The sequence below is a fragment of the Bubalus kerabau genome, chromosome 5 (genome assembly GCF_029407905.1).
Source record: "Bubalus kerabau isolate K-KA32 ecotype Philippines breed swamp buffalo chromosome 5, PCC_UOA_SB_1v2, whole genome shotgun sequence".
NCBI classification, from domain to species: Eukaryota; Metazoa; Chordata; class Mammalia; order Artiodactyla; family Bovidae; genus Bubalus; species Bubalus kerabau.
In genome coordinates this window covers 131,087,850-131,109,709 of record NC_073628.1, presented here as the reverse complement: position 1 = coordinate 131,109,709, position 21,860 = coordinate 131,087,850, and the positions used below count along the sequence as shown (strand labels likewise).

Genomic DNA, 21,860 nt, shown 5'->3' with positions numbered 1-21,860 from the left:
TAAAACAGATGTCACAGAGTAAGAAACCTATGGATGTAGCAAATACAGAACACAGCCAGCGTCTCACAGCCAAGAGCAGGCTGGAAAAAGGTGAAGGGTGGGAGTGGAGGGCAAACAAAAAATACCCAGTATTGGGTTTTTAAAAACTATGCATCAACAGCATTGCTTTATGAAGAGAAACCTGTAAGGGCAGAACATATAGAAACAAAATGTGTTCCTATCATGTTAAAAAGGGTTGAGACAAACATTTCAGTGACTTAAGCTTGCTGCTGCTGCTGCTAAGTCGCTTCAGTCGTGTCCGACTCTGTGCGACCCCATAGATGGCAGCCCACCAGGCTCTCCCTTCCCTGGGATTCTCCAGGCTTAAGAGGGCCTATATTTGCAACGTTAATTTGATGAATAACATTCACTGTACAAAATATAATAAATATAAATTAAGTGTATTTAAAAGTTACTGTCATTCATTTAAACATTTTGGTAAAAATGTATGTAGTAGCATTCTCCTTGTGCATCATTCTTGAAGGATTTTTAAGAAACCTCCATAAATACGTTTGATTAAATATCATTGAGGTAACAGGGTTCAACATCAGGTCAAATTGGGTGTCAGTGAATACAATTTCCTATCTCACTTTCCTCATTTTGGTTTTCCATTCAGGGAGTTTGCTTTTCATGTATTCTGTGTGGCTGTACGCACATCAACAGGCTATTTTTTAAAGTCTCCTCCTGTCTTTAGAGGCAGCGCGGGCAGCGGGGACAGCAAGAGGAGCCTAACCTCCGGTGCCCCTCCTGGCCTCACCACTCCCAGCTGGCTGGACGCCGGCCTCGCTCTTCTGTGAATCGCGAATAACGGTCCCTTCCCCCACGGTAGAAGGGAAGGTGGAGATAAATACGTGCAGGGCTTAACACAACCCCTGGCAGAGAGTAACATGTAGGCTACAATCATTACTCTCAGATATATACAATTAAAATGAAAACCGAGAAGTTATCTGTCGAGGGTCATGCCCGTAAAGACCACCGCTTATGAATTACTAGGAATCTCGGGTTTTGTTTGTTTACCTGGTTTAGCTCCCAGAATCCCGAGGTAAGAACCAGCAGGTAAATTACTGAGCCGCTGCACCGACACCACGCACTGACATCAGCACGTTCACACTAACTGTACATTCCATTTTCATTTTCCTCATTTTCTCCCTTTTGGGCCCAGGAAGTGGCAGAGGGATCCCGGGCGAGTACATTGATCTCCCTCAAAGTACTGTGAGGGAATGACTTTGCCGGCAACCTCCAAGACAGCTGCATTTCCGGAGGAAGTGCTGTGACTCTCTTCGCTTCCACCAACCTGTTCACAAAACCTATAGGCGAATTCCGAACCTGAGCCCCAGCCCTCAGAGGGAGCCGAGACCCAGGTACCATAGCCGCCTCCTCAGCGAGAGCGACCCGTCATCGTCGCCGCCACATTTAAATAAGGCGCCGTCTTCTCATTGGCTGGCAGTGCTGCTCACCGATTGGCCCCGCTCGGAGGTAGGCGGAACCAGGGAAGCCCATTGGTGGAGGCGGGAATTTTAAACGGGGCAAAAACCCCTTCTCAGTTCGCGTCCTCTCCAGTTTGAGTTTGTGCGTCCGGACGCCTCCCTTTGTCCTGGCAACTGGACGAGAAAGGGGGCGAGTTCTTTCTCGATCCCCGCAGCTCCTCGAGGGGAGGCTGTGGGCGTTCTTGCGGAGGCCGCTCGGAGCAGCCGGGCGTACCCAGAGGCCTCGATGGCGACCTGGCAGCGGGGTCGCGGCTGCTGGGAGCGGAGCCCGCCGGAACCGAGGCCGCGGGCGGGGCCGAGGGGTCCCCGCGCCGAGGAGGAGGCGGCGTCCCCGGCCGTCCTGTCCCTCAGCCACTTCTGCAGGTCGCCCTTCCTCTGCTTCGGGGACGTGCGCCTGGGAGCCTCACGGACGCTGCCCCTGACCCTGGACAACCCCAACGAGGAGGCGGCCGCCGTGCGGCTGTCCCGCGGCCCCGCCGCCGAACGCGGCTTCACGATCTGGCCGAGCGCCTTCGTGCTGCAGGTAGGAGCGGGGTGCGGCCTCCCCGCCGCGCTCCGGGACCCGGGCTCGGAAGGGGCAGGAGCGGACCTGAGTAAAAGCCGAGTGATTCCCTCAGACGCTGGTGAGCCCCTGTCCCCGGGGCAAGAGGAGCCCGGGTGGGCGGGGACCCGGCGGTGACAGCGCCCGCGCCCGCGCCGGGCATCCTTCGGAGCACATTCCTGCCTTCTGTGATAAGAGAAAGTTTCTCATTGACTTAGGGCCTGGAGAAGATTGGCAGTTCTAGAGGAGTGGATGGCACGCTTACAATTAATATTCTTATCTCTCATCTACTCATCCATCTATCCATCTTCCTGTCTGCATATAAGATTGCCAGGAGTACTCTGATTAGAGCAGGGTTTTTAAATTGCTTTCTGTCAGTCATCTTAATATGCGCTTTTGTTTCTAAAGGGAAACTGACTCCATGGAGTGTCAGAGTAACTACTCTTCTGGTGAGCTTCTTTTTGGCCAAATAGCGACAAAATAAAAAACACTTCTCAGGGTTGTTTTCAATAAGCATGCACACTTTATTATTTTAATCTTTTTTTTCCTTTGCTGTAGTGTAGTTTTAATGGTGATTCAAATTTAATTTTGTGACTGCTGTTTCAAGGATTTCCAGGGTAGCTTTTCTGCATTACATTGGCCACAGTAAAGCTCCCATTCCTGTTATCAAAATCCAAAAAATTTACATCCTTATTTGGACTGCAGTGGTCTTTCCATTGGTTAGAATCTCTGAAAGTGTGAGAAGAAAAAAAAAAAAATTAGCTGAGGGAGTCCCACTCCTTGTCTAAAAAACCACTTCCTAAAGCAGTGATACAAGGCTCTAAGCTGAGGTCCATTGACTTAAGCACTTGTTCAGCTACAGTTAAGAACCTGCCCTTCCCCTCTAGTTTATAAATGCTTGCTTTTCTTTTTGTGGGAAAACAAATACTTGCTTTTTCTATCTACACTATGCTTGTGCTTGTTCTTTTTTGTTTTGTGGGACTAAAGTTTTTGAATTTTTTTTTTAGAGTTATACTTTTATATTATGAAAGTTAACTTCTTTTAAACCATATGTTTGTGTTTTATGGTTTCTGCTTTAAAACAAAGCTTGTCTTTTATTAGCTGTTGATTTCCTTCAGCTTCAGGTTTGGGTGTGTTGATTCCACTCAACCACTAAGATAATACATACAAACATAATGTTTACCTTTTATAAATTGTTCTCAAGTCTGTTGCCTTATTTAATCCTTACAACAAACTCATGGAGTCATTATTTACATTAGAGGATAAGGCACCACTGTCAAAGGGTTTGTGTGCAGTGCATCAGAGTTAGGCAGCTCGGTTCAGTCTTCTGAGTCTCTATTTTATCGTCTATTAGTTGGAAGCAATGCCAGCTAAAGCTGTGCATGGTGCTCAAATGAGAGAAAGCTTCAAGCAAAGATCTTGACTGTGTCCTGAATAAATGTTCCAGTCTTAATTTTTAATGAGGAAATATGCTCAGAGGGTGGAAAACATTTACACATAGTTTTATTCTTGGCGATTGACACAGTTAGGATTCTCATCCAGGTCTTTAAATCCCATGCACTTTCACTTATATTGATTCAAAGACAGGAGGCATGGTTCCTTCCTAAAGACATATGTTAGGAGGATGAGGGGAAATTCTAAGAACAAGGAGAAGCTGCATCAGATAGGCACCAAGAAGGATGGGATGTTTTGAAGAGACTGGTGGTTCTAAATTTGAGGGCATCAGAATCAGCTAAGGGCAAAATACTTGGGGCCCCTCAGAGTCTGATTCCATATGTGCAGAGGACAACTAGAATTTGCTTTTCTCAGAAGTTCCCATGTGGTGCCTCTGCTACTGGTCCAAGGACCGCATTTTGAAAAGCACAATAGTAGAAAACGCCTATGTGAACATCCCTTATCTAAAACACACCCTTGGTGAATTAGCATGTCACTGTACGCCTAAGCAGCATTTCTCCGAGATGCCTCAACCACTCACATCAGATTTGTCTGGATTGCTTGTAATATGGGAGATTTCTGCTCATCACTCCATGCTTGCTAATGCGAATCTCTGGGGTTAAATACAGAAAACTGCATTTTAAACAAGATCTTTTGTATGCAGATGGCATCTCAAGAACCACTAGGTATTATGTTATACCTGCCAGAGAGTGACTTCACAGTTACTGTAAAAATATGTCTACAATACTATGTACCTAGGCCTGAAAAGGAATGAAGGACAGAGACTCATTCAGGATATTTTTTGCAGCACAGATTTATGGGCAGCGCTTTTCAAGGAAAAAACTTTTTTTTTTTTTTTGGTATACTTATCTATTTTTTTTCCCATGATACATTAAAAACTGTATTTTTCATGCATCTACTTTTTGCCAGGTACTGTATGAGACATTCAGCTTATAAAATTGAGGACAAAGGGAGAAAAACTTTAAATGCTCATTCTCTTACTCTCCTAATCATGCTTTTTAAAACTTTGATAATACTGGTATGCTAGAATCTGCCTGTGACGGCTGTCATGTAGAGGGTATGTCATTTGAGTCTGAGACTTCATAATGACAGTCAGTTAAAATCACCACCTGCCACAGTAAACACTTCCCTTGTAGCTCAGTTGGTAAAGAATCTGGCTGCATTGCAGGAGATCCGGGTTCGATTCCTGGGTCGGGAAGATCCCCTGGAGAAGGAAATGGCAACCCACTCTAGTATTCTTGCCTGGAGAATCCCATGGACAGAGGAGCCTAGCAGGCTACAGTCCACAGGGTCTCAAGAGTCTGAACATGACTTAGTACTAAACCACCACCACATTGAATGGAGTTCAGCTCTGTGTCCGTCCTGGCTGCATGTTACCTCCTGGTGAGCTTTGAACAACCACAGGTACCAGGACCCCGCTTCAGCATCACTCCTGGGAGGACATGGGGAGGGCCAGGGCATCTTTACTGTCCACAAACCCCTCAAAGTGATTCCTGTAGCCAGGTGTGCGAATACTTTAACTGGACGGTTTAACAGACTCATTGGTGCCAGTTATGGGAATATGAGCTTCTGCTACAGATGAGTAGAAACTAACATGAGGCCGCTTGCACTTCTTTAATAAAACAAGCCATCCTTCTTCTATCTGCAGTGAGTGTGATGCTATTTTGATCTGACTGGAAGACTTGGATGAACTGGCTTAATAGCAGCCCCAAACCTGACTCTTTGCTCCCTCTTCACCTCTGGGCTTAAGACTGTTCTGTTCATTGCACTTAGGGCCACCAGGGGGCGAGCCATATCCAGTTAATAACCACGCACCTTCCGTTGTCACTGGCTACAACTATCATTTTCTGATTTGTCACTAATAAGGGAGTGTGTAAACAAAGACTGCAGAATCTTAGGACTTGAGGGAAATGAAAAATGATTCTGTTCACTGATTCTCGGCTTTTAAAAATTTCCTCCCCAAGGAGAGATGCAGTACACATTTTAAATTGCTATCCTGACTTTCTAATGTCTCTCTTAGAATCCAGATAAAATAGTATCTCTCTTATCTCAGACACTCGGCAATGCTTCTGTTAAAAAAAATAAACAGTGATGCATAGACTGCCATTACTGAAGGTATTTAAAAGAAAATATATAACAGATTGGTTCCCTCATTTGTTTTGTTTGAGTTACTAAGAGGTTGAAAGCAAGGGGGAAATGGGTAGGGAATCCAAATGAAGACTTACCAAGGGGAAAAAGCAAAGTGCTTCATGTTTTATCTCAGTTTTTACACCTCTGAGAGTATTTGTCTCCATAAAAAGTCAAGTTTTGTAGATAGACTATCACCATCACAGTCCGAAAAGCAGGTATCAGTTATAAATCCCTTTTAAGTGTCTCTCAGGACTGACTTGCTGTCAGTGCCTCAGTCTATGGACTGTTACAGATTAAAGAAGGACTTCCTCATGGGAGAGTGGATGGAGGAGTAGGAGGCAGGAAAGAGGAAAGGGGAGGAACATTTTGAGCATCTTTTTTCCCAATGTACTCTCCTAGGTTACAGGATTAAGCCTTCAATTAAGGATAAAAAGACTTGAACTTCATTTTGGTATGCCTTAAAGAAAATAGGCAAACAAGCGAAACAAAACCTCTGAAGCCAAATGTACACCTAAGTAATGTTTGCAATGTTTAGATCTGCTAGAGAGTGTTCTAATATGCAGCAGTCCTCTGCTGCTCTCTCCAGCCTCATGTGTCACAGGTCGTTTGCCTTCTCGCTACTTTTAAGCCACACTGGTCCTCTTGTCTGTCTCTGGGGTTGTCCTACGAGGCAGCCCTAACTGTAACCCTAACCCTCTGGTTTCCGGGCTATGCATGTGCTGGTACCTTCTGAACTGCTTCTCCCTGACAGCTCAGTTGGCAAAGAATCCACCTACAATATGGGAGACCCCGGTTCAATTCCTGGGTTGGGAAGATACCCTGGAGAAGGGACAGGCAACCCACTCCAGTGTTCTTGGGCTTCCCTTGTGGCTCAGCTGGTAAAGAATCCACCTGCAATGTGGGAGACCTGGGTTCAATACCTGGGTTGGAAAGATCCCCTGGAGAAGGGAAAGGCTACCCACTCCAGTATTCTGGCCTGGAGAATTCCATGGATAGTCCATGGGGTCTCAAATAGTCGGACACAACTGAGCTACTTTCACTTAGCTCTATGTGTCCAGCTCATTCTTATACTTTGTTTTAGCTTAAGTATTATAATTATTATAATCTCTGATCAGCCCGTTAGCAATTATAGTTCCCTTCACTGTTGCTGTGCCTCTCAACCTTTTTTTGTTTCATTGATGACAGTACTGGGGACTTGTATTTTTGTACTTATCTTTTTACTTAGATTTTGTCATTTCTTTTATTGAGCAGAATATAGTGTCCATGAGACCAGAGGCCAAGTGTGTTTTTCATTCACTCAATAATTTTGTCACTTAAATATTTAACATACGCCCCCTCTGTGTCAGGCACTATGTATGCCATTAGATACTCAATAACCATTTGTTCAATAGTTCCTTCTTTAGAAGGAACTTCCCCTTTTAAATTAAAAAAATTTTTTTATGTATAAATTGAGAAGCAAGTAGTAAGAATTCACACTCTTGAATTTATCCTAAACAGACAATTTCATCTGAATCTCAGTGACAATGAAATTTGAAAGATAAGCCCATTAAGTATAAGCGGATCTCAGATATTGTGGGTTCTCATCCAGACCACTGCAACAGAGTGAAAATCATAGAAAAATGAGTCACATGAATTTTTTGGTTTCCCAGTGCATATAAAATTTATGTATACACTATTCTGTAATTTTTTAAGTGTACTATAGCCTCATGTTGAAGAAGACAATATATGTATCTCAACTAAAAAGACTACTACTAAAAGATACTAACAATCAATTGAGCCTTCTGCAAACTATACTTGTTTTGTGGTTGTAAGTTCTGACCTTGATGTTGGTGGCTGCTGACTGGTCAGGGTGGTGGTTGCTGAAGGCTGGGGTGACTGTGCCAATTTCTTAATGTAAGACAGCAGTGAAGTGTGCTGCATTGATTGGCTCTTCCTTTCAGGAATCATTTCTCGGTAGCCTGCAGTACTGTTTCATAGCGTTTTCACCACAGCAGAACTTCTTTCAAAATTAAAAGTCTCTCCTCTTCAGCCTTGCTCTGCTTTCCCAGCTAAGTTTATGTAATATTCTAAATCCTTTGTCATCATTCCAATAATCTCCACAGCCTCTTCACCAAGAGTAGATTCCATCTCAAGAAACCAGTCTCTTTGCTCATCCGTAAGAAACAACTTCCCATCCATTCAAGTTTTATCATGAAATTGCAGCATTTCAGTCACATCCTCAGATACTTCTAAATCAGTTACTGAGTCCACACTTGTACTGCTCACCATGCAACAGGCTAACAATCCTAGAGACGAGCTGTTGGGGCAGGAGTGGTGACTTCATATGGAACTCAGCCAAAAAGACGGTGCACTAGTGTCCCAAAGAGCCGTCTCACCCTAGTTAGGATTCCGGCTTCTTCTTCTTTCTTTTTTTAAGAGGAGGGTACATGATTGGTTGGTAGAAACTTCTTGGTGTCAGAATCCTTTGTTCTTGCAGCTGTCCCTATAGGTCAGGTCATGATGTTCCCATAAACCCCTAACAGGACAAATGCTACAACTGTCCTGTTCTACAACTTTTTAATCTCTATCTTAATGGGAAAGTGCAACACTTAAAGGTCAGAGCCTTGAGAATGGGCTCTCCTGTATGTTTCAAGTTACCTCCAACATTCTTAACTTGTACAAAAGCAACGGAATACAAAGTTTAAAGTAAAAGAAACAGATCTACTGCGGAGTGGGATTTATTCTTTCCTCTTAAAATTCAAGTTTTCTTGCTATTTCTACCACATCTGCACCTTTGCTGAAGTCTTGAACCCCTCAAAGTCATTCTGGAAGACTGAAATCAACTTCTCCCAGATCCCCGTTGATGCTGACATTTTGATCTCTTCTCATGAATCATGAATGTTCTTAATGGCATCCAGAATGGTGGATCACTTTCAGAAGGTTTTCAATTTACCTTTCCCAGATCCATCAGAAGAAGCACTCTTCATGGTGGCTATAGCCTCATGAAATGTATTTCTTAAGATTTGAAAATTGAAATTACTCCTTGTTTCTCTGGGCTGCAGAATTCGTAAAGCTTCCTGAACCTTGATTACTTCATCTGTAAAACATGCGTCATGACGGTATCTGCTTCCTAGGGATGTGAGATACAGACTAGTTATGTTAGATACCTGAAACTAGGCCTAGAGTATCAATAATGGTGCTATGGACTTTAGAGAAGCTCGTGGAGAGCAAGGAATTTAGCTGATCATCTTTACATTTCTTTCTGAAAATGTCTTTCTCATATAAGGCATTTATATTTGAAATAGAAGTTCTGTACATAGTCTAAAGAAGTGGGAATAATGTGATTAAATTTTTAAAAACCACTGAACTAAAATAAAGTGATTCGTAGACTCTCTGTTCCACTGCTTTCATATACAATTAAGAGTTTATTATAATTTTATCTTCTTGTGAACTTTGTTATTACTGGTAGCCTTTTTCCTTAGAATGAAATGAGGTAGGATAGGAAGATACATTTGACTTGTTAAATGTTGGTGAGTAACAATTATTAATCCTCTACTGTATTCTCTCTATTGATGATGGGGGTGTTAGTTGCTTAGTTGTGTCTGACTTTGCAACCCCATGGACTATAGACCACCAGTCTCTCTGTCCATGGGATTCTCCAGGCAAGAATACTGGAGTGTGTTGCCTTGTCCTTCTCCAGGGGATCCTCCTTACCCAGGGATCGAACCTGGGTCTCCTGCATTTCAGGCAGGTTCTTTACTGTCTGAGCCACCAGGGAAGACCCATTTATATATAATATAGAATATGTTTGTGTTGTTATAAATCACTACTGTTATAGTAATTTAAAATGTGTTCTTTTGGTTATAGCCTAAAGAAAAAATTGTTGTTTCTATTACCTGGACACCATTAAAAGGAGGCCGAATAAGAGAGACCATAACATTTCTTGTGAATGATATTCTGAAACACCAAGCTATATTACTAGGAAATGCAGAAGAGCTGAAAAAGAAAAAGGTAATAAGTTTTCATCATTCTGTATTTACTCTAGTTAATAATACGTAAAATCATTTTGTTCACAGGTCTCTTGAAGTAACATTCATAATATTGCTTATAAGTAGTATTCAATAGCTATCAACTTAATCTGTGTGTTTTGCTTATTTTTGCAGAGGACTCTTTGGGATACTATTAATAAGAAGAAAGCATCGGCCTCTTCAAGACATAACAAGAAGGCTTCAAATATTCAAAATGTGAATAAAACATTTAATGTTTCCCCCAAAGCTTACAGAGTTAGGAGCCCACTACAAGCCTGTGAGAATCTGGCTACAAATGGAAACTGTTCCCCACCAGAAAGCAATCCTTTAATCCTTGAAGAAAATAAACTCCCCATATCACCTATCAGCCCCGTTTTCCAAGAGTGCCACAGGGGGACCTGCTTGCCACTTCCTGTTCGTCGATCTACGACCTACACATCCCTTCCTGCTTCTGAAAATGGGGAACTGGTGAAAGCAGACGGTGCCAACACTGCAAAAGATTTTCATTTTGTTGAGAAAGGCATAACTGAAACCTCCTTTGACTCCATAGACAACGTTAATAGTCAAATTGAAGAGAACGGTAAACTTACTCTTACCCCAAATTATTCTTCAAGTTTGAACATCACACAAAGCCAAGGACATTTTCTAAGTCCGGATTCTTTTGTGAATAATAGCCATGCATCTAATAATGAACCAGAATTCGTGAAGTGCCTCTCACCAGATACGTTTGTGAAAGGTAATACAAGGCCTGTGATTTTGGAATCAAAAAGGGTACATGAAATCTGTCGGAAAATTCTAAGTCCAGATTCTTTCATAAATGATAATTATGGACTAAATGAGGATCTAGAAACAGAGTCCATCAACCCAATTCTCTCCCCAAATCAATTTTTAAAAGATAATATGGCATATATATGTGTATCTCAGCAAACATGTCAATTGCCATTATCAACTGGACGTTTTCAGGACTCACAGCCTCCTCAAGATGAAAGAAAAAATGCAGCTGTACCTTGTATTTCTGAATGTCAGCAGTTAGAATCTCCAAAAGCTACTTTTGAAGCATCCAAAGCTTTAGAAGTGATGTCAAACTCTCACACTTTTAAAAAACAGAACCAGCCTAAATTTTCGGCAGTTCAGGATATTTCTAGTCACAGCCGCAAAAAACCTATTAAGAGACGCCCAATACTTTCTGCCACTGTGACTAAAAGAAAGCCCACTTGCACTGTAGAAAACCAAATGGAGGCTGTTAAACCAAAGGCAAAAAGATGTCTCAATGTCGTAGTGGGTGACTGCGAAAAGGAAACAGATGATCAAAAAGAGAAAGATGATTTTCATCCTTTTCTTCCAACTAGAGATTTAATACCGAGTAGACCTAAGAGCTCTAAAAACATAGTAACTCCTCCCTGCAAGGTAGCTTCAGTTGCTCGTAAAAGAAAGAGTGAGGGACACACAGGAGATGAAAATGTGAGGATAACAGTTACAGAATGCACGGAAGTACAAGAAGTCAAAAGGACCCATTTTTCTCCTGTGGAGTCTGAAACATCAACTGTTAAACACACAAAAAAAGTGGTAACCTCCTCCTTGAAACGTGTTAGCCACAGAGAGAAATTAAACCTGAAGAAGAAAACAGGTGAGTCTCATTCATAAAATCTTTCATGAAAGTATACCTATATGAGGGATAGTTTCTATTTCTTTTGGTTTAGTAAATTGCTATTGAGAAGCTTGAATCAACTTGTACTTTTCATTCACCCGTTGGCTTTAGTGGAAGATGAGTCAGACATAGAGTAGGGCCGAATTCTGAAATCACTGTGATCTCATTCTTATTTACATTTTTGATGTTTCATTCATCATGGTTTTTCTGCAGTAATTTTTAAAAACTATTGTGTTAAAATGCTTGCCTTTATATATATATATATATATATATATATATATTTGTCTTTATATTAAAAAAATTTTTTTAACATATTTGTTAATTTGGTTGTATCAGGTCTTAGTTGCAGCATGCGAACTCTTTTTTTTTCCCCGAAACTTTAAAGTTTTATTTTGTATTGGGGTATAGCCGATTAATAATGTGGTGATAGTTTCAGATGAACAGCTGAAGGGACTTAGCCGTACATTTACATGTATCCTTTCTCCCGAAAACTCCCCTCCCATCTAGGCTGCCACATAACGTGCAGAGTTCCATGTGCTATACAATAGGTCCTTGTTGGTCATCCATTTTAAATAGAGCAGTGTGTACTTAACTTTTCCAAGGTCCCTAACTATGCCTTCCCTCCCAGCAGCCGTGGTTCATTTTCTGTGAGTCTCTCTCTCTGTTTTGTAAGTGCATTGATATGATTTCTTTTTAGATTCCACATATAAGGCATGTCATAAGATATTTCTCCCTCTCTGTCTGACTTACTTCACTCAGTATGACACTCTCTAGGCCCACCCATATTACTGCAAATGACATTGCTTCATTCTTTTTAATGGTTGAGTAATATTCCATTGTATGTGCCACATCTTCTTTATCCATTCCTCTGTTGATTTAGACTGTGTTTCCATGTCCTGGCCACTGTAAACAGTGCTTCAGTGAACACTGGGGTGCATGTATCCTTTTGGATCATGTTTTTCTCTGGATATGTGGCACACAAACTCTTAGTTGTGGGAAGTGGGATCTAGTTCCCCAATCAGAGATCGAACCTGGGCCCCCTGCCCTGGGAACATGGAGTCTCAGTCACTGGACCATCAGGGAAGTCCCTACGTGCTTGTCTTGCTGACAGAGTTTTTTGCTGCCCCTGCAAGTGTTGCACCCGGGGAAGTACTGAGCGTGCCTCACCTGAGTCCAGGCCCCAGAGTGAGGGCCCAGTGCACACCTGGCCCCCATCACACTGTCTGAGGGGGGCGCAGAGGGGGCCTTCCCCCAGAGACATCGTTCTCCTTAGCTTCTACTTGGCCCTTATTTGGGGATGAAGACAAGGCCCCCGAACTTCTCTTTCCTTTAGGAGGAATCTCACCGTTCCGTCCCCAGCCCTCACCCATCCCACCCCTGTCTGCTTCAAAAACTGTCAGGATTAATCCCAGACTGCCTCAGATGCCAGTCAGGGTCCAGGCAGGAAAACAAACCACACAGGCTACGAAACAGATAATGTAAAGGGATCCCAGGACTCACAGGAAGTGTCACACCCACTCGGGTACTTGAGCTCATTTCTCTTTGTACACTCCCCAGTTGGAATCACCTTCTGCATCTCCCCAGCTCTCTGCGGTGCCTGTGTGCTCTGGACTCACTGCCTTCCTTCGCATCTGGCTTTGCTGAATGCCCCCTCCTCCTGTTCCCGCCCTGACCTGGCCCTCTCCAGAGAACACGCCTTCTCTCCTGCTCCTCTGACCCGGAGCCTCCTGGGACCGTGGACCACCCACTGTCTCATACCTGCTTCCAGACTGTTGCTTCTCCTTTCTTCCCGGAAACAGATGACAAGAAAGCAAAGGGCACAGACAGCTGGAAGCTCAGTTTCCATACCACCTCACCTTGAGTTCTCCTTGTTACAGGGAGAGATGACTGAGAATTTTTACATTTGGCTCATAAGACCTTCTCTAAAACTTCTACTTTATGATGCGTCTTTATGATTTCAAGATCCTAGTAGGAGATCCTTCCAGTACCCTGGCCTGTGAGTTGCAGCCTACTTAGACCACACTCTTAGAGCATCTCCCTCGCTGGGATTTCAGCGTTTTCGCTACAAGCCGATGAATCCGCCTCCGTTTCCCCAACCCTCACCCCTGACTGTCATCATTTTCGCACTTGGCTTGGCCTCCATGGCTGATTGTAACCCCTTGTTCCGTCTTCGTGCTTGTCTGGCAAATTCCAGTTCCCAGACCAGCTCCATGCCCGAACCTTGCTGGACCGTGACCGCTCATCTCCCGGAAGCCCGCAATTCTCCTCGGCTCTTTCGTCCTGCTTTGTTGACTTTATCTCTCTCTGCTGCAGACTACTGCCCCACTCCCTTTTTGTCCTGAAACCTAGAGCACCTCCTTCCTTCTCTGAGAACAGTGTTTACTGCCTGCGTTCCCCGCAGCTCCCGCTGTGAGTGCCTTGCTGATAGCGCCTCTCATAGCTACAGCAGTCAGACTGAGTAGACGTTGTCATGAGCACACGTTTAAGTCAGGAAACCTCTGCATCCAGAAGCTGAGTCTTTGCCTGAGGTCACGGGGAGTAAGTGGTCAGGCTGGGGTTCCCCCAGGAAGGGGGCTCAGGAGCTGGTTCTCTGATCCTCACCTACACCGACAGCATGCTTCCTGCCTCACTGAGGATGCAGAGGTGCTGCAGAAAGTTCCACAGCATCCATCACCCGCTGCATTCCCATCCCCTGCTGCCTCCCCTCCTGTGACAGCCTGAAAGGTCTGTGCACTGGTGAGGCAGGCTCTTTCCTAGTAACAGTAAAGACCCCAGCCATCTACACGGTCGTTGTTTTAGCAGCTGCCTTTCCTCACGTCTCCAGGGTTTTACTCCCTATCAGGTCATTTCTGATTCATGCACAAAGTGCTGTTCTTACCTCCATCTCCCCAAAAAACAAAGACTTCTCATTGATACCACATATCCATTCACACCCGGCATCTTTCTGCTTTCTTGTAAGCAACACTTCTTGAAAGAACCTACGTGTTCATTTTGTGATAGTTCACTGATTCCGTATACTTTTCCATGTAAACGTTATGCTTGAATTAAAAGGTGCTTTTTAATGTAAAAGAAAATAATCACTTTGAAAGATGCTTTTATTAGCTGTTTGTAGTTCTCCTCTTTGTTGAAGTCACTTCAGCCAGATTTTGATGACTCTAGTAAAACCTTGCTTTGTCAAGGTCATCAGCGCCTCCACACTGAATCCAGAGGTTATTTCTCAGTCTTCGTCTTGAACTATCAGGCCACCTCTCTCTTCTGGGGCCGCTTTACCCTGCCACTCCCGCTTCCTCCTGGTTCTTTTCCCGCCTCCCTGGGGGCTCCTCTGTGTCTGTCTCTCCAGCCTCTAAACTTTGAGGTACACGAAGACTCAACCACTGAAACTTTTTCACACTTTTGCTCATTCCCTTAATGCTTTCAGGCCGTCTCACAGCTTCCAGTACTGCCTCTACAGGGAGGCCTTCCAGCGTTACATCTTTAGGCTGGACCTTTCATCTGTAGACTCGTTTATCCAACGTCTTTTGTTTCCACTTGACTGCCTAGTGAGCGTCTTTAATTTGTCCAAAAGCACCCCTTGCATCCCCAGTCCCGTGACGTCTTCCCTGGTGTGTCGGTCCAACACACTTCTGTTATGATCTCCTCTCAGCTCAGGCCCCACACCTTGGGGTGTCCCTAAGTGTGCTTCTCTCCTACCCTTTCTCTATAAATTCAGACAGTCTGCCTGATTCTAAACTCAGTCCCTCAACAAATCCTGTCTTCTTTCCAAGTACATTCAGAACTAGGTCACTTCTCACCATCACCGACCGCCCCATCCGAGCCTATGTCTCTGCAGGTCCCCGTCGGATCTTGCCTTCACCCTTGTCTTCTCTGGAGCCTGTTTTCCACTTAGCTGCCAGGGCAATGCTTTTAAAATAGTCATCAGTTGGATTCTAACATGCTCCACTTCTATACCCCCGCTGGCCTCTCATCTCACTGGAAGCCAGAGTCTTACAGTGACGTGCAAGACCCTGCAGTGTCTGCAGAGAAAGAAGTCAGTTTTTCCAGGTGCGTTTATTCAGCTCTGATAGGTCCCTGCTGCATGCTATGCATTGTTCTAGGCTCTGTGGATACTGGGAGAAAAGACCTCATTCCTGTCCTCAGCCACTCCCCGTCCTTGGAGCTGTGCCTAGGGAATCATGAAAGCACAGAAGTGGGGGCACTTTACTTGGCTTTATGGAAATGACCAGAAGCCGTGAGACGTTTCCAAGAAAGTCTCCCACAGAACAAAATGGTTGTAGGCGGAGGGACTAGCTTGTGCAAGCCTTCAGAACAAGGAACTCACATTTTTATTTTTAAGTACGTTAAGACGGAAAGAAACTTATAACCTAATAGATACTATGTAGCAATGTGGTCAAATTCCTTATTTGACAATTGGCATGGATTTGCAATTCTTCTAAGTCAAAGTTGGGCACTTTTTCTCTGAAGGTCCAGATAGTAAATATCCAGATTTTGCAGCTCATGTGACCTGTGTCACAACCACTGGGCCCTGCCATTGCCGATGGGGAAACAGGCACAGACAATGTGCACATGAGCGGCTGTGACTCCGTGCCAAGACTTTATTTATGGACACCGAGATCTGAATTTCATATTGTCTTCATGTGTCATGAAATCAAACTGTTTGGAGGTCTATTTTAACTAGTGTTCATAAATGTGAAAACTTCTTAGCTTGCAGACTGTACGCAAGCAGCTGTGGGCTGGATTCTGCCCTGGGCCTTAGCTTTCCCCCATCTGGCTTTATTATTAATATTAGCTCCTGGTTTGTATGGAGCAGCAGCACAAGCTGGTATGAAACCCACCTTTGAAGGAGTGAACTGCATTAGGACAGGCTGTTTTCCTCTGTGACTTTCACTGTAGGTACCCCCAGCCTCATCATCTACCTCCTGTAGGTACCCCCCACCGTCTACCTCCTGTAGGTACCCCCCACCGTCTACCTCCTGTAGGCACCCCCACCATCTACTTCATCACCTGGGTGAGGCCTGGGAACCTATCAGGGTTCTCATTCTCCATCACTTGCCCAGTCAGTTGACATTAAGCCCTGTTACAAGTTCTGCTATGAAAACAGCTCTTCTCTGGTTTTGTCTCCACTACTTCTGTGTTCCTTTAAATTCTCATTATAACTGACTTAGGCCCCTGGGATTGCTTCCTTTTCGCTTCCATCTCTAGTCTTGACTCCAGTCCACTGTCCATTCCATCTTCTGAAATCCATGTGACAGTGTGACTGCCTGGACCTTAATCCTTCACTGGCCCATAGGGTACTTGGAACTGAATTACAGTGCAAGCTCTGAAGCCATACTGTCTAGCTCAGCTACCTACTAGCATGTATGACCTTGACCAAGTAGCATAGTTGCTCTAAGCTCCATAAAACATGGAAAATGATGGTGCACTTCTGATAGACTTCTGGTGCTGACTGCATCAGTAACCTACATTACAAGACTCTGAGAGTGCCTGGAGCAAGTATTCAACTACTGGCCATCACTGTTATTTTTCATATTTTTTAATTCCTTTCTTCCTCTTCCAACCTCTTTTTTGTCTTGCTTTTCTTGTCTGTGTTCTTTGCTCCGGGCACCACCTTGCAGTTCAGTCAGAGGCCCGGTTCCTGGTGTGTCACGTCCATTGCAGGGTCAGCCCAGGGGTGCTCCCGCCAGAAGGCTGTCTGCCTTCCAGGTGACTCAGCTTTCCTTCCCCTTGTCCCGGGCTCCTCGTATACTTCTGATGTAATGTACTGTGATTCTTTCTACTCCTCTGTTCTGGACCCAGAACATCCTGAGGGCGGGAACCACATCTTTCCATTCTGCATTCTCAGCACCTAGTTGTATATATACATACACACACACACGCACACACACACACAGTGAGCTGGTTCAAAAAATACGTTGTAGTTTCCGGTCTGTAACTTCCAGACATAGGTTTTATTTACCCAAGTTCATACCCTGGCACATAGTGGTTACTCAGCATCTGCTAAATGGATATGATTTTGGAGAGTGCAAATTTTAAGTTGATAGCAGTTCACTTGCAGAATTTATTTTACTTTTAAAATGCTATTCTTTTTCGCATGATTGTAGATTCATTAGGATACAGAACTCCTAAAACAAACAGAAGGACAAGACCCTTTGTTCCTGTGGCTCAGTCTAACTTGACCTTCATAAAACCACTAAAAGGCAAGTGTTTAATATCTTTAAAGTCTGTGAAAAACTGACACTGAATGAAGCATTAATCGCATTTCAAATGGAAACGAATTGATTTTTTTTAATGGAATAAAAGTCTTGAAGAATTGTTAAAGTGTGTGTCCCAATAACAATTAGGATATTTTCTCAGAGTTCAATGAAGTTGACTCACTTTTCTTGGGATTTTTAAATAACTAGGAGGTACTGCCTTACTTTTTCTCTCTTACTTTTACTACATTTTATACTCCAAAATGGGCTTCCTTAGTAGCTCAGCTGGTAGCGAATCTGCCTACAATGCAGGAGACCCCAGTTCGATTCCTGGGTCAGGAAGATTCCCTGGAGAAGGGATAGGCTAACTGTCTGGTATTCTTGGGCTTCCCTGGTGACCCAAATGGTAAAGAATCCACCTGCAATGCAGGAGACCTGGGTTTGATCCCTGGGTTGGGAAGATCTCCTGGAGGAGGGCAACCCACTCCAGTATTCTTGCCTGGAGAATTCTGTGGACAGAGGAGCCTGGCGGGTGACAGTATGCGGGGTCACAAAGAGTCAGACATGACTGAGTGACTGAGCATGGCACAGCACACCCCAAATGCTTTCAACTACTTCCAGCAGGAAGTAGAAAAGTAAACATCGTTCAGTGTCTTAAAGGTGATCTTGCTGACGATAGTCTATTGCTATAGATTGTATAATAATTTAAAGGAAAAATTTTTATGCCTTAACCTAACTGTATTCCTAGGTATACCTAGACATCCAATGCCGTTTGCTGCAAAAAACATATTTTATGATGAACGCTGGAAGGAGAAGCAGGAACAGGGCTTCACTTGGTGGCTAAATTTTATATTAACTCCTGACAACTTCACTGTAAAAACAAATATTTCTGAAGGTAAACATGAAGTTAATGTTTAAATTGGATAATACTTTCTTTGTTTTAACGGGTCATTTTTAACATGATTTTTCCATTCTTTAGTTGTACAGATTTATTGGGCTTCCCTGGTCGCCCAGATGGTAAAGAGTCTGCCCATAATGTGGGAGACCTAGGTTCAATCCCTGGGTCAAGAAGGTCCCCTGGAGAAGGAAATGGCAGCCCACTCCAGTATTCTTGCCTGGAAAATCCCATGGACAGAGGAGCCTCGCAGGCTACGTAGGGTCACAAAGAGTCGAACACTCCTGAAGTGACTTCACTTTCACTTTCACAAGTGTATCATAGTGTAGTACTTTAGCCACCTCATGCGAAGAGTTGACTCATTGGAAAAGACTGATGCTGGGAGGGATTGGGGGCAAGACGAGAAGGGGACGACAGAGGATGAGATGGCTGGATGGCATCACTGACTCGATGGACGTGAGTCTCAGTGAACTCCGGGAGTTGGTGATGGACAGGGAGGCCTGGCGTGCTGCGATTCATGGGGTTGCAAAGAGTCGGACACGACTGAGCGCCTGATCTGATCTGATCATAGTGTAGTTAGTGGCACAGCACACTAGGTCATTAACACGAATGCTCATTATTGTGCAGGTGAGACAGTTTTGTGCTATAAGTACTGAACTTTTTTTTGCTCATCAGCCAGTGTGATTTCCAGCCTTTCCAGTGAATGGGTTTTATTGTAAGACAGATTCAGTCTGCCTTAACAGAGATATGGCTGCCTAGAAACCCAGTCCAGTCTTAGCTGCATCAATAAAGTGGAATGTCCTGGTGGGTCATTTTGTCTTGTATGGCCTGTTAGGGATATTGTCTCTACTGGACCCTGTTTAAGATGTTTGTGGCCAAGTATATAATGATGAGAGGTCTAAAAACCAGTGGATATGAGAAATTTTTAAAATATTTCACTGTAGTTCTGGAAAACAGAAAAACTCAAAGTATGGAATGTGATGGAAACATGGTGTTCTTCAAATATTTAAAGGGTTTTCTCCTGAGACAAGGAAGATTCACTTGTGGTACTCTCCCATAGAAGTTACAGAGATCAGTTCAACTCCAGATAAGGAAAACCCCTTTAAAATACTTAACTTGCCCAGGCATCACACAGGCTGACTTTAAGGGGGACGATTTCCCTCTTGCTGTAGTGTTCCAGCAGACACTGGTCTGCATTTGTTAGAGAAGTGTATATAGGAATTCTACCTTTGATTAGGTACTTTTCTTTTTCTCCAAAAGTAAACAAAACATGATTTTTAGTTCTTTCCTTGAGAGAAGATGTGCTCTATGAAAATTCAAATTGCATTTCAAAATTTGACTTTAACAAATCACATTCTTTTTTTAACCTTTATTAATTTATTTTAAAATATTATTTCTATTTCTCTTTGGAATAGAGAAATATAACTTTTTTTTTAATGTATTCAAGCATATTGACTTTTTACCTTTTGGATATTTTCCATTACTTTATTATTATTATTCTTTTTAAATTTATTTTTAAAATGGAAAGATAATTGCTTTTAGTATTGTGTTGGTTTCTGTCATACACCAGCATGAATCAGCCATGGATATATGTATGTCCCCACCCTCTTATACTCCCTCCCAACAAATCCCATCCTTTAGGAGCTTATCTTTTGATAAAGTGTATGGAAGCAGAGAGGCCAGCTAGGAGGCTCTCTCATGAGTCTGGGTTAGAGGAGATCATGTTGGAACCTGGATGACAGTGGTTATAAGAAAGGGTTAGATTTGGGATACAGTTTGCAGGTACAGTCAACTGGTTGTGACCATAGGATAGCTGAAGCTTCTGAGTGAAGGATGCCACCTTCACTTTGAGGTGGGAAGGAGAGCAGCAGGCTGGAAGGCACAGGGAATAGATCCTGTCTTCACCTGCACTTATTGCTAGATTTTAAAGTGTATGCACGTATTGTTTAACCAGAACTGTCCTTTTTTTCATTTTGACCCAGTAAATGCTTCCACTCTTCTTCTGGGAGTAGAGAGTCAACGTAAAGTAAGTGTCCCGAAAGCGCCTACCAAGGACGAGGTGTCTCTCAGAGCTTATACCGCGCGGTGCAGGTTGAACAGGTTGCGCCGTGCCGCGTGCCGCTTATTTACTTCTGAAAAAATGGTTAAGGCTGTGAAAAAGCTTGAAATTGAAATCGAAGCTCGGCGGCTAATTGTTCGGAAAGACAGGCACCTCTGGAAAGATGTGGGTAAGAAGATTATAGAAATCTCTGAGATTAATTCTTTAAAAACACTCTAGAAATTTTTTTTTCAGAGTCAAATATATACATGGTTTCACTTTGCTACCTAAAATTTCGCAAACTTAAACAAGATCATGTACATATATAAAAGAGTGGAAGTATACTTTAACATATTTCATATATATGATGTTCCTTTTTGGTCTCTGATTTCTCTCCATGAAATTGTATTCACTGTCTCATATTTGATTAGTAGTCTGAGCTTACTTGCGTTTCATATGCGTTTCAGGAGAACGGCAGAAAGTCCTGAATTGGCTATTGTCATATAATCCTTTGTGGCTACGAATCGGCCTAGAGGTAAGTACACCATTCAGTTTTTGAAAAAAGATACTTTGATATATATATATTTGATATATATATATATACATATTTTGATATATATATATATATATATATATACTTTTAGAAGATTCTTTAATAAAATGATGGTTTCAGTTATCAAATTATTTGGTTGCTTAATCTCCCAGTATGAAATTTAAGGTCCCTTCATAAACGCTCAATAGGTTAATAGACTCTGTCATTCTGTATTACTGTCATTTTGTTACATAGCAGTTTTCCCGTTAGTTTCTTATATATATAAAATTTGGTACCAGATGTAATATCAAGTATAGTTAACTCCTTTCTGAGCATTTACCAATGACAATACTGCTGCTACTGAAGTGACTTAGTCACTGATCACTTCAGTCGTGTCCGACTCTGTGCAACCCCATAGACGGAAGCCCACCAGGCTCCCCCTTCCCTGGGATTCTCCAGGCAAGAACACTGGAGTGGGTTGCCATTTCCTTCTCCAATGCATGAAAGTGAAAAGTGAAAGGGAAGTCGCTCAGTCTTGTCCAACTCTTAGTGACCCCGTGGATTGCAGCCTACCAGGGTCCTCCATCCATGGGATTTTCCAGGCAAGAGTACTGGAGTGGGGTGCCATTGCCTTCTCTGAATGACAATACTAGGCTGTTTAAAACACATTAAATACATTTTCTAATTTAGATCTCCATAAAATCCAGTGAGGTATTTATTGTTATCCCAACTTCACTGACAGAACAGAAGCTGAGATGGTAAGTGACCTGCCGAATGCCAGTGAAGGGCCAGGACTGGAATCCACACCAGTCTGAAGTCACCAGAAACATTTAGATGGAACACTACTCATGAAAACATCAGAATTTGAGTTTTTCACATGGTGTATGGTTCAATAATATT

At 43.1% G+C, this 21,860-nt stretch overlaps 1 protein-coding gene across 2 annotated transcripts in view; it reads left to right on the top strand.

The window, feature by feature from the left end:
• The first annotated feature begins 1,582 nt into the window (after positions 1–1,582).
• ASPM (assembly factor for spindle microtubules) overlaps positions 1,583–21,860 on the top strand; it is a 61,099-nt gene continuing 40,821 nt past the window's right edge. The window contains exons 1-7 of one of the 2 annotated variants that reach the window (XR_008715124.1): positions 1,583–2,049; positions 9,499–9,642; positions 9,795–11,286; positions 17,406–17,501; positions 18,244–18,390; positions 20,373–20,618; positions 20,896–20,963. Coding sequence is in view for 1 of the 2 variants with exons in the window: in XM_055583134.1 (XP_055439109.1) it covers positions 1,753–2,049; positions 9,499–9,642; positions 9,795–11,286; positions 17,406–17,501; positions 18,244–18,390; positions 20,373–20,618; positions 20,896–20,963 (2,490 nt within the window). In the remaining variant the exon portion in view is untranslated. The remainder of the gene's footprint in view (positions 2,050–9,498; positions 9,643–9,794; positions 11,287–17,405; positions 17,502–18,243; positions 18,391–20,372; positions 20,619–20,895; positions 20,964–21,860) is intronic. The other variant, XM_055583134.1, reaches the window with a different exon arrangement.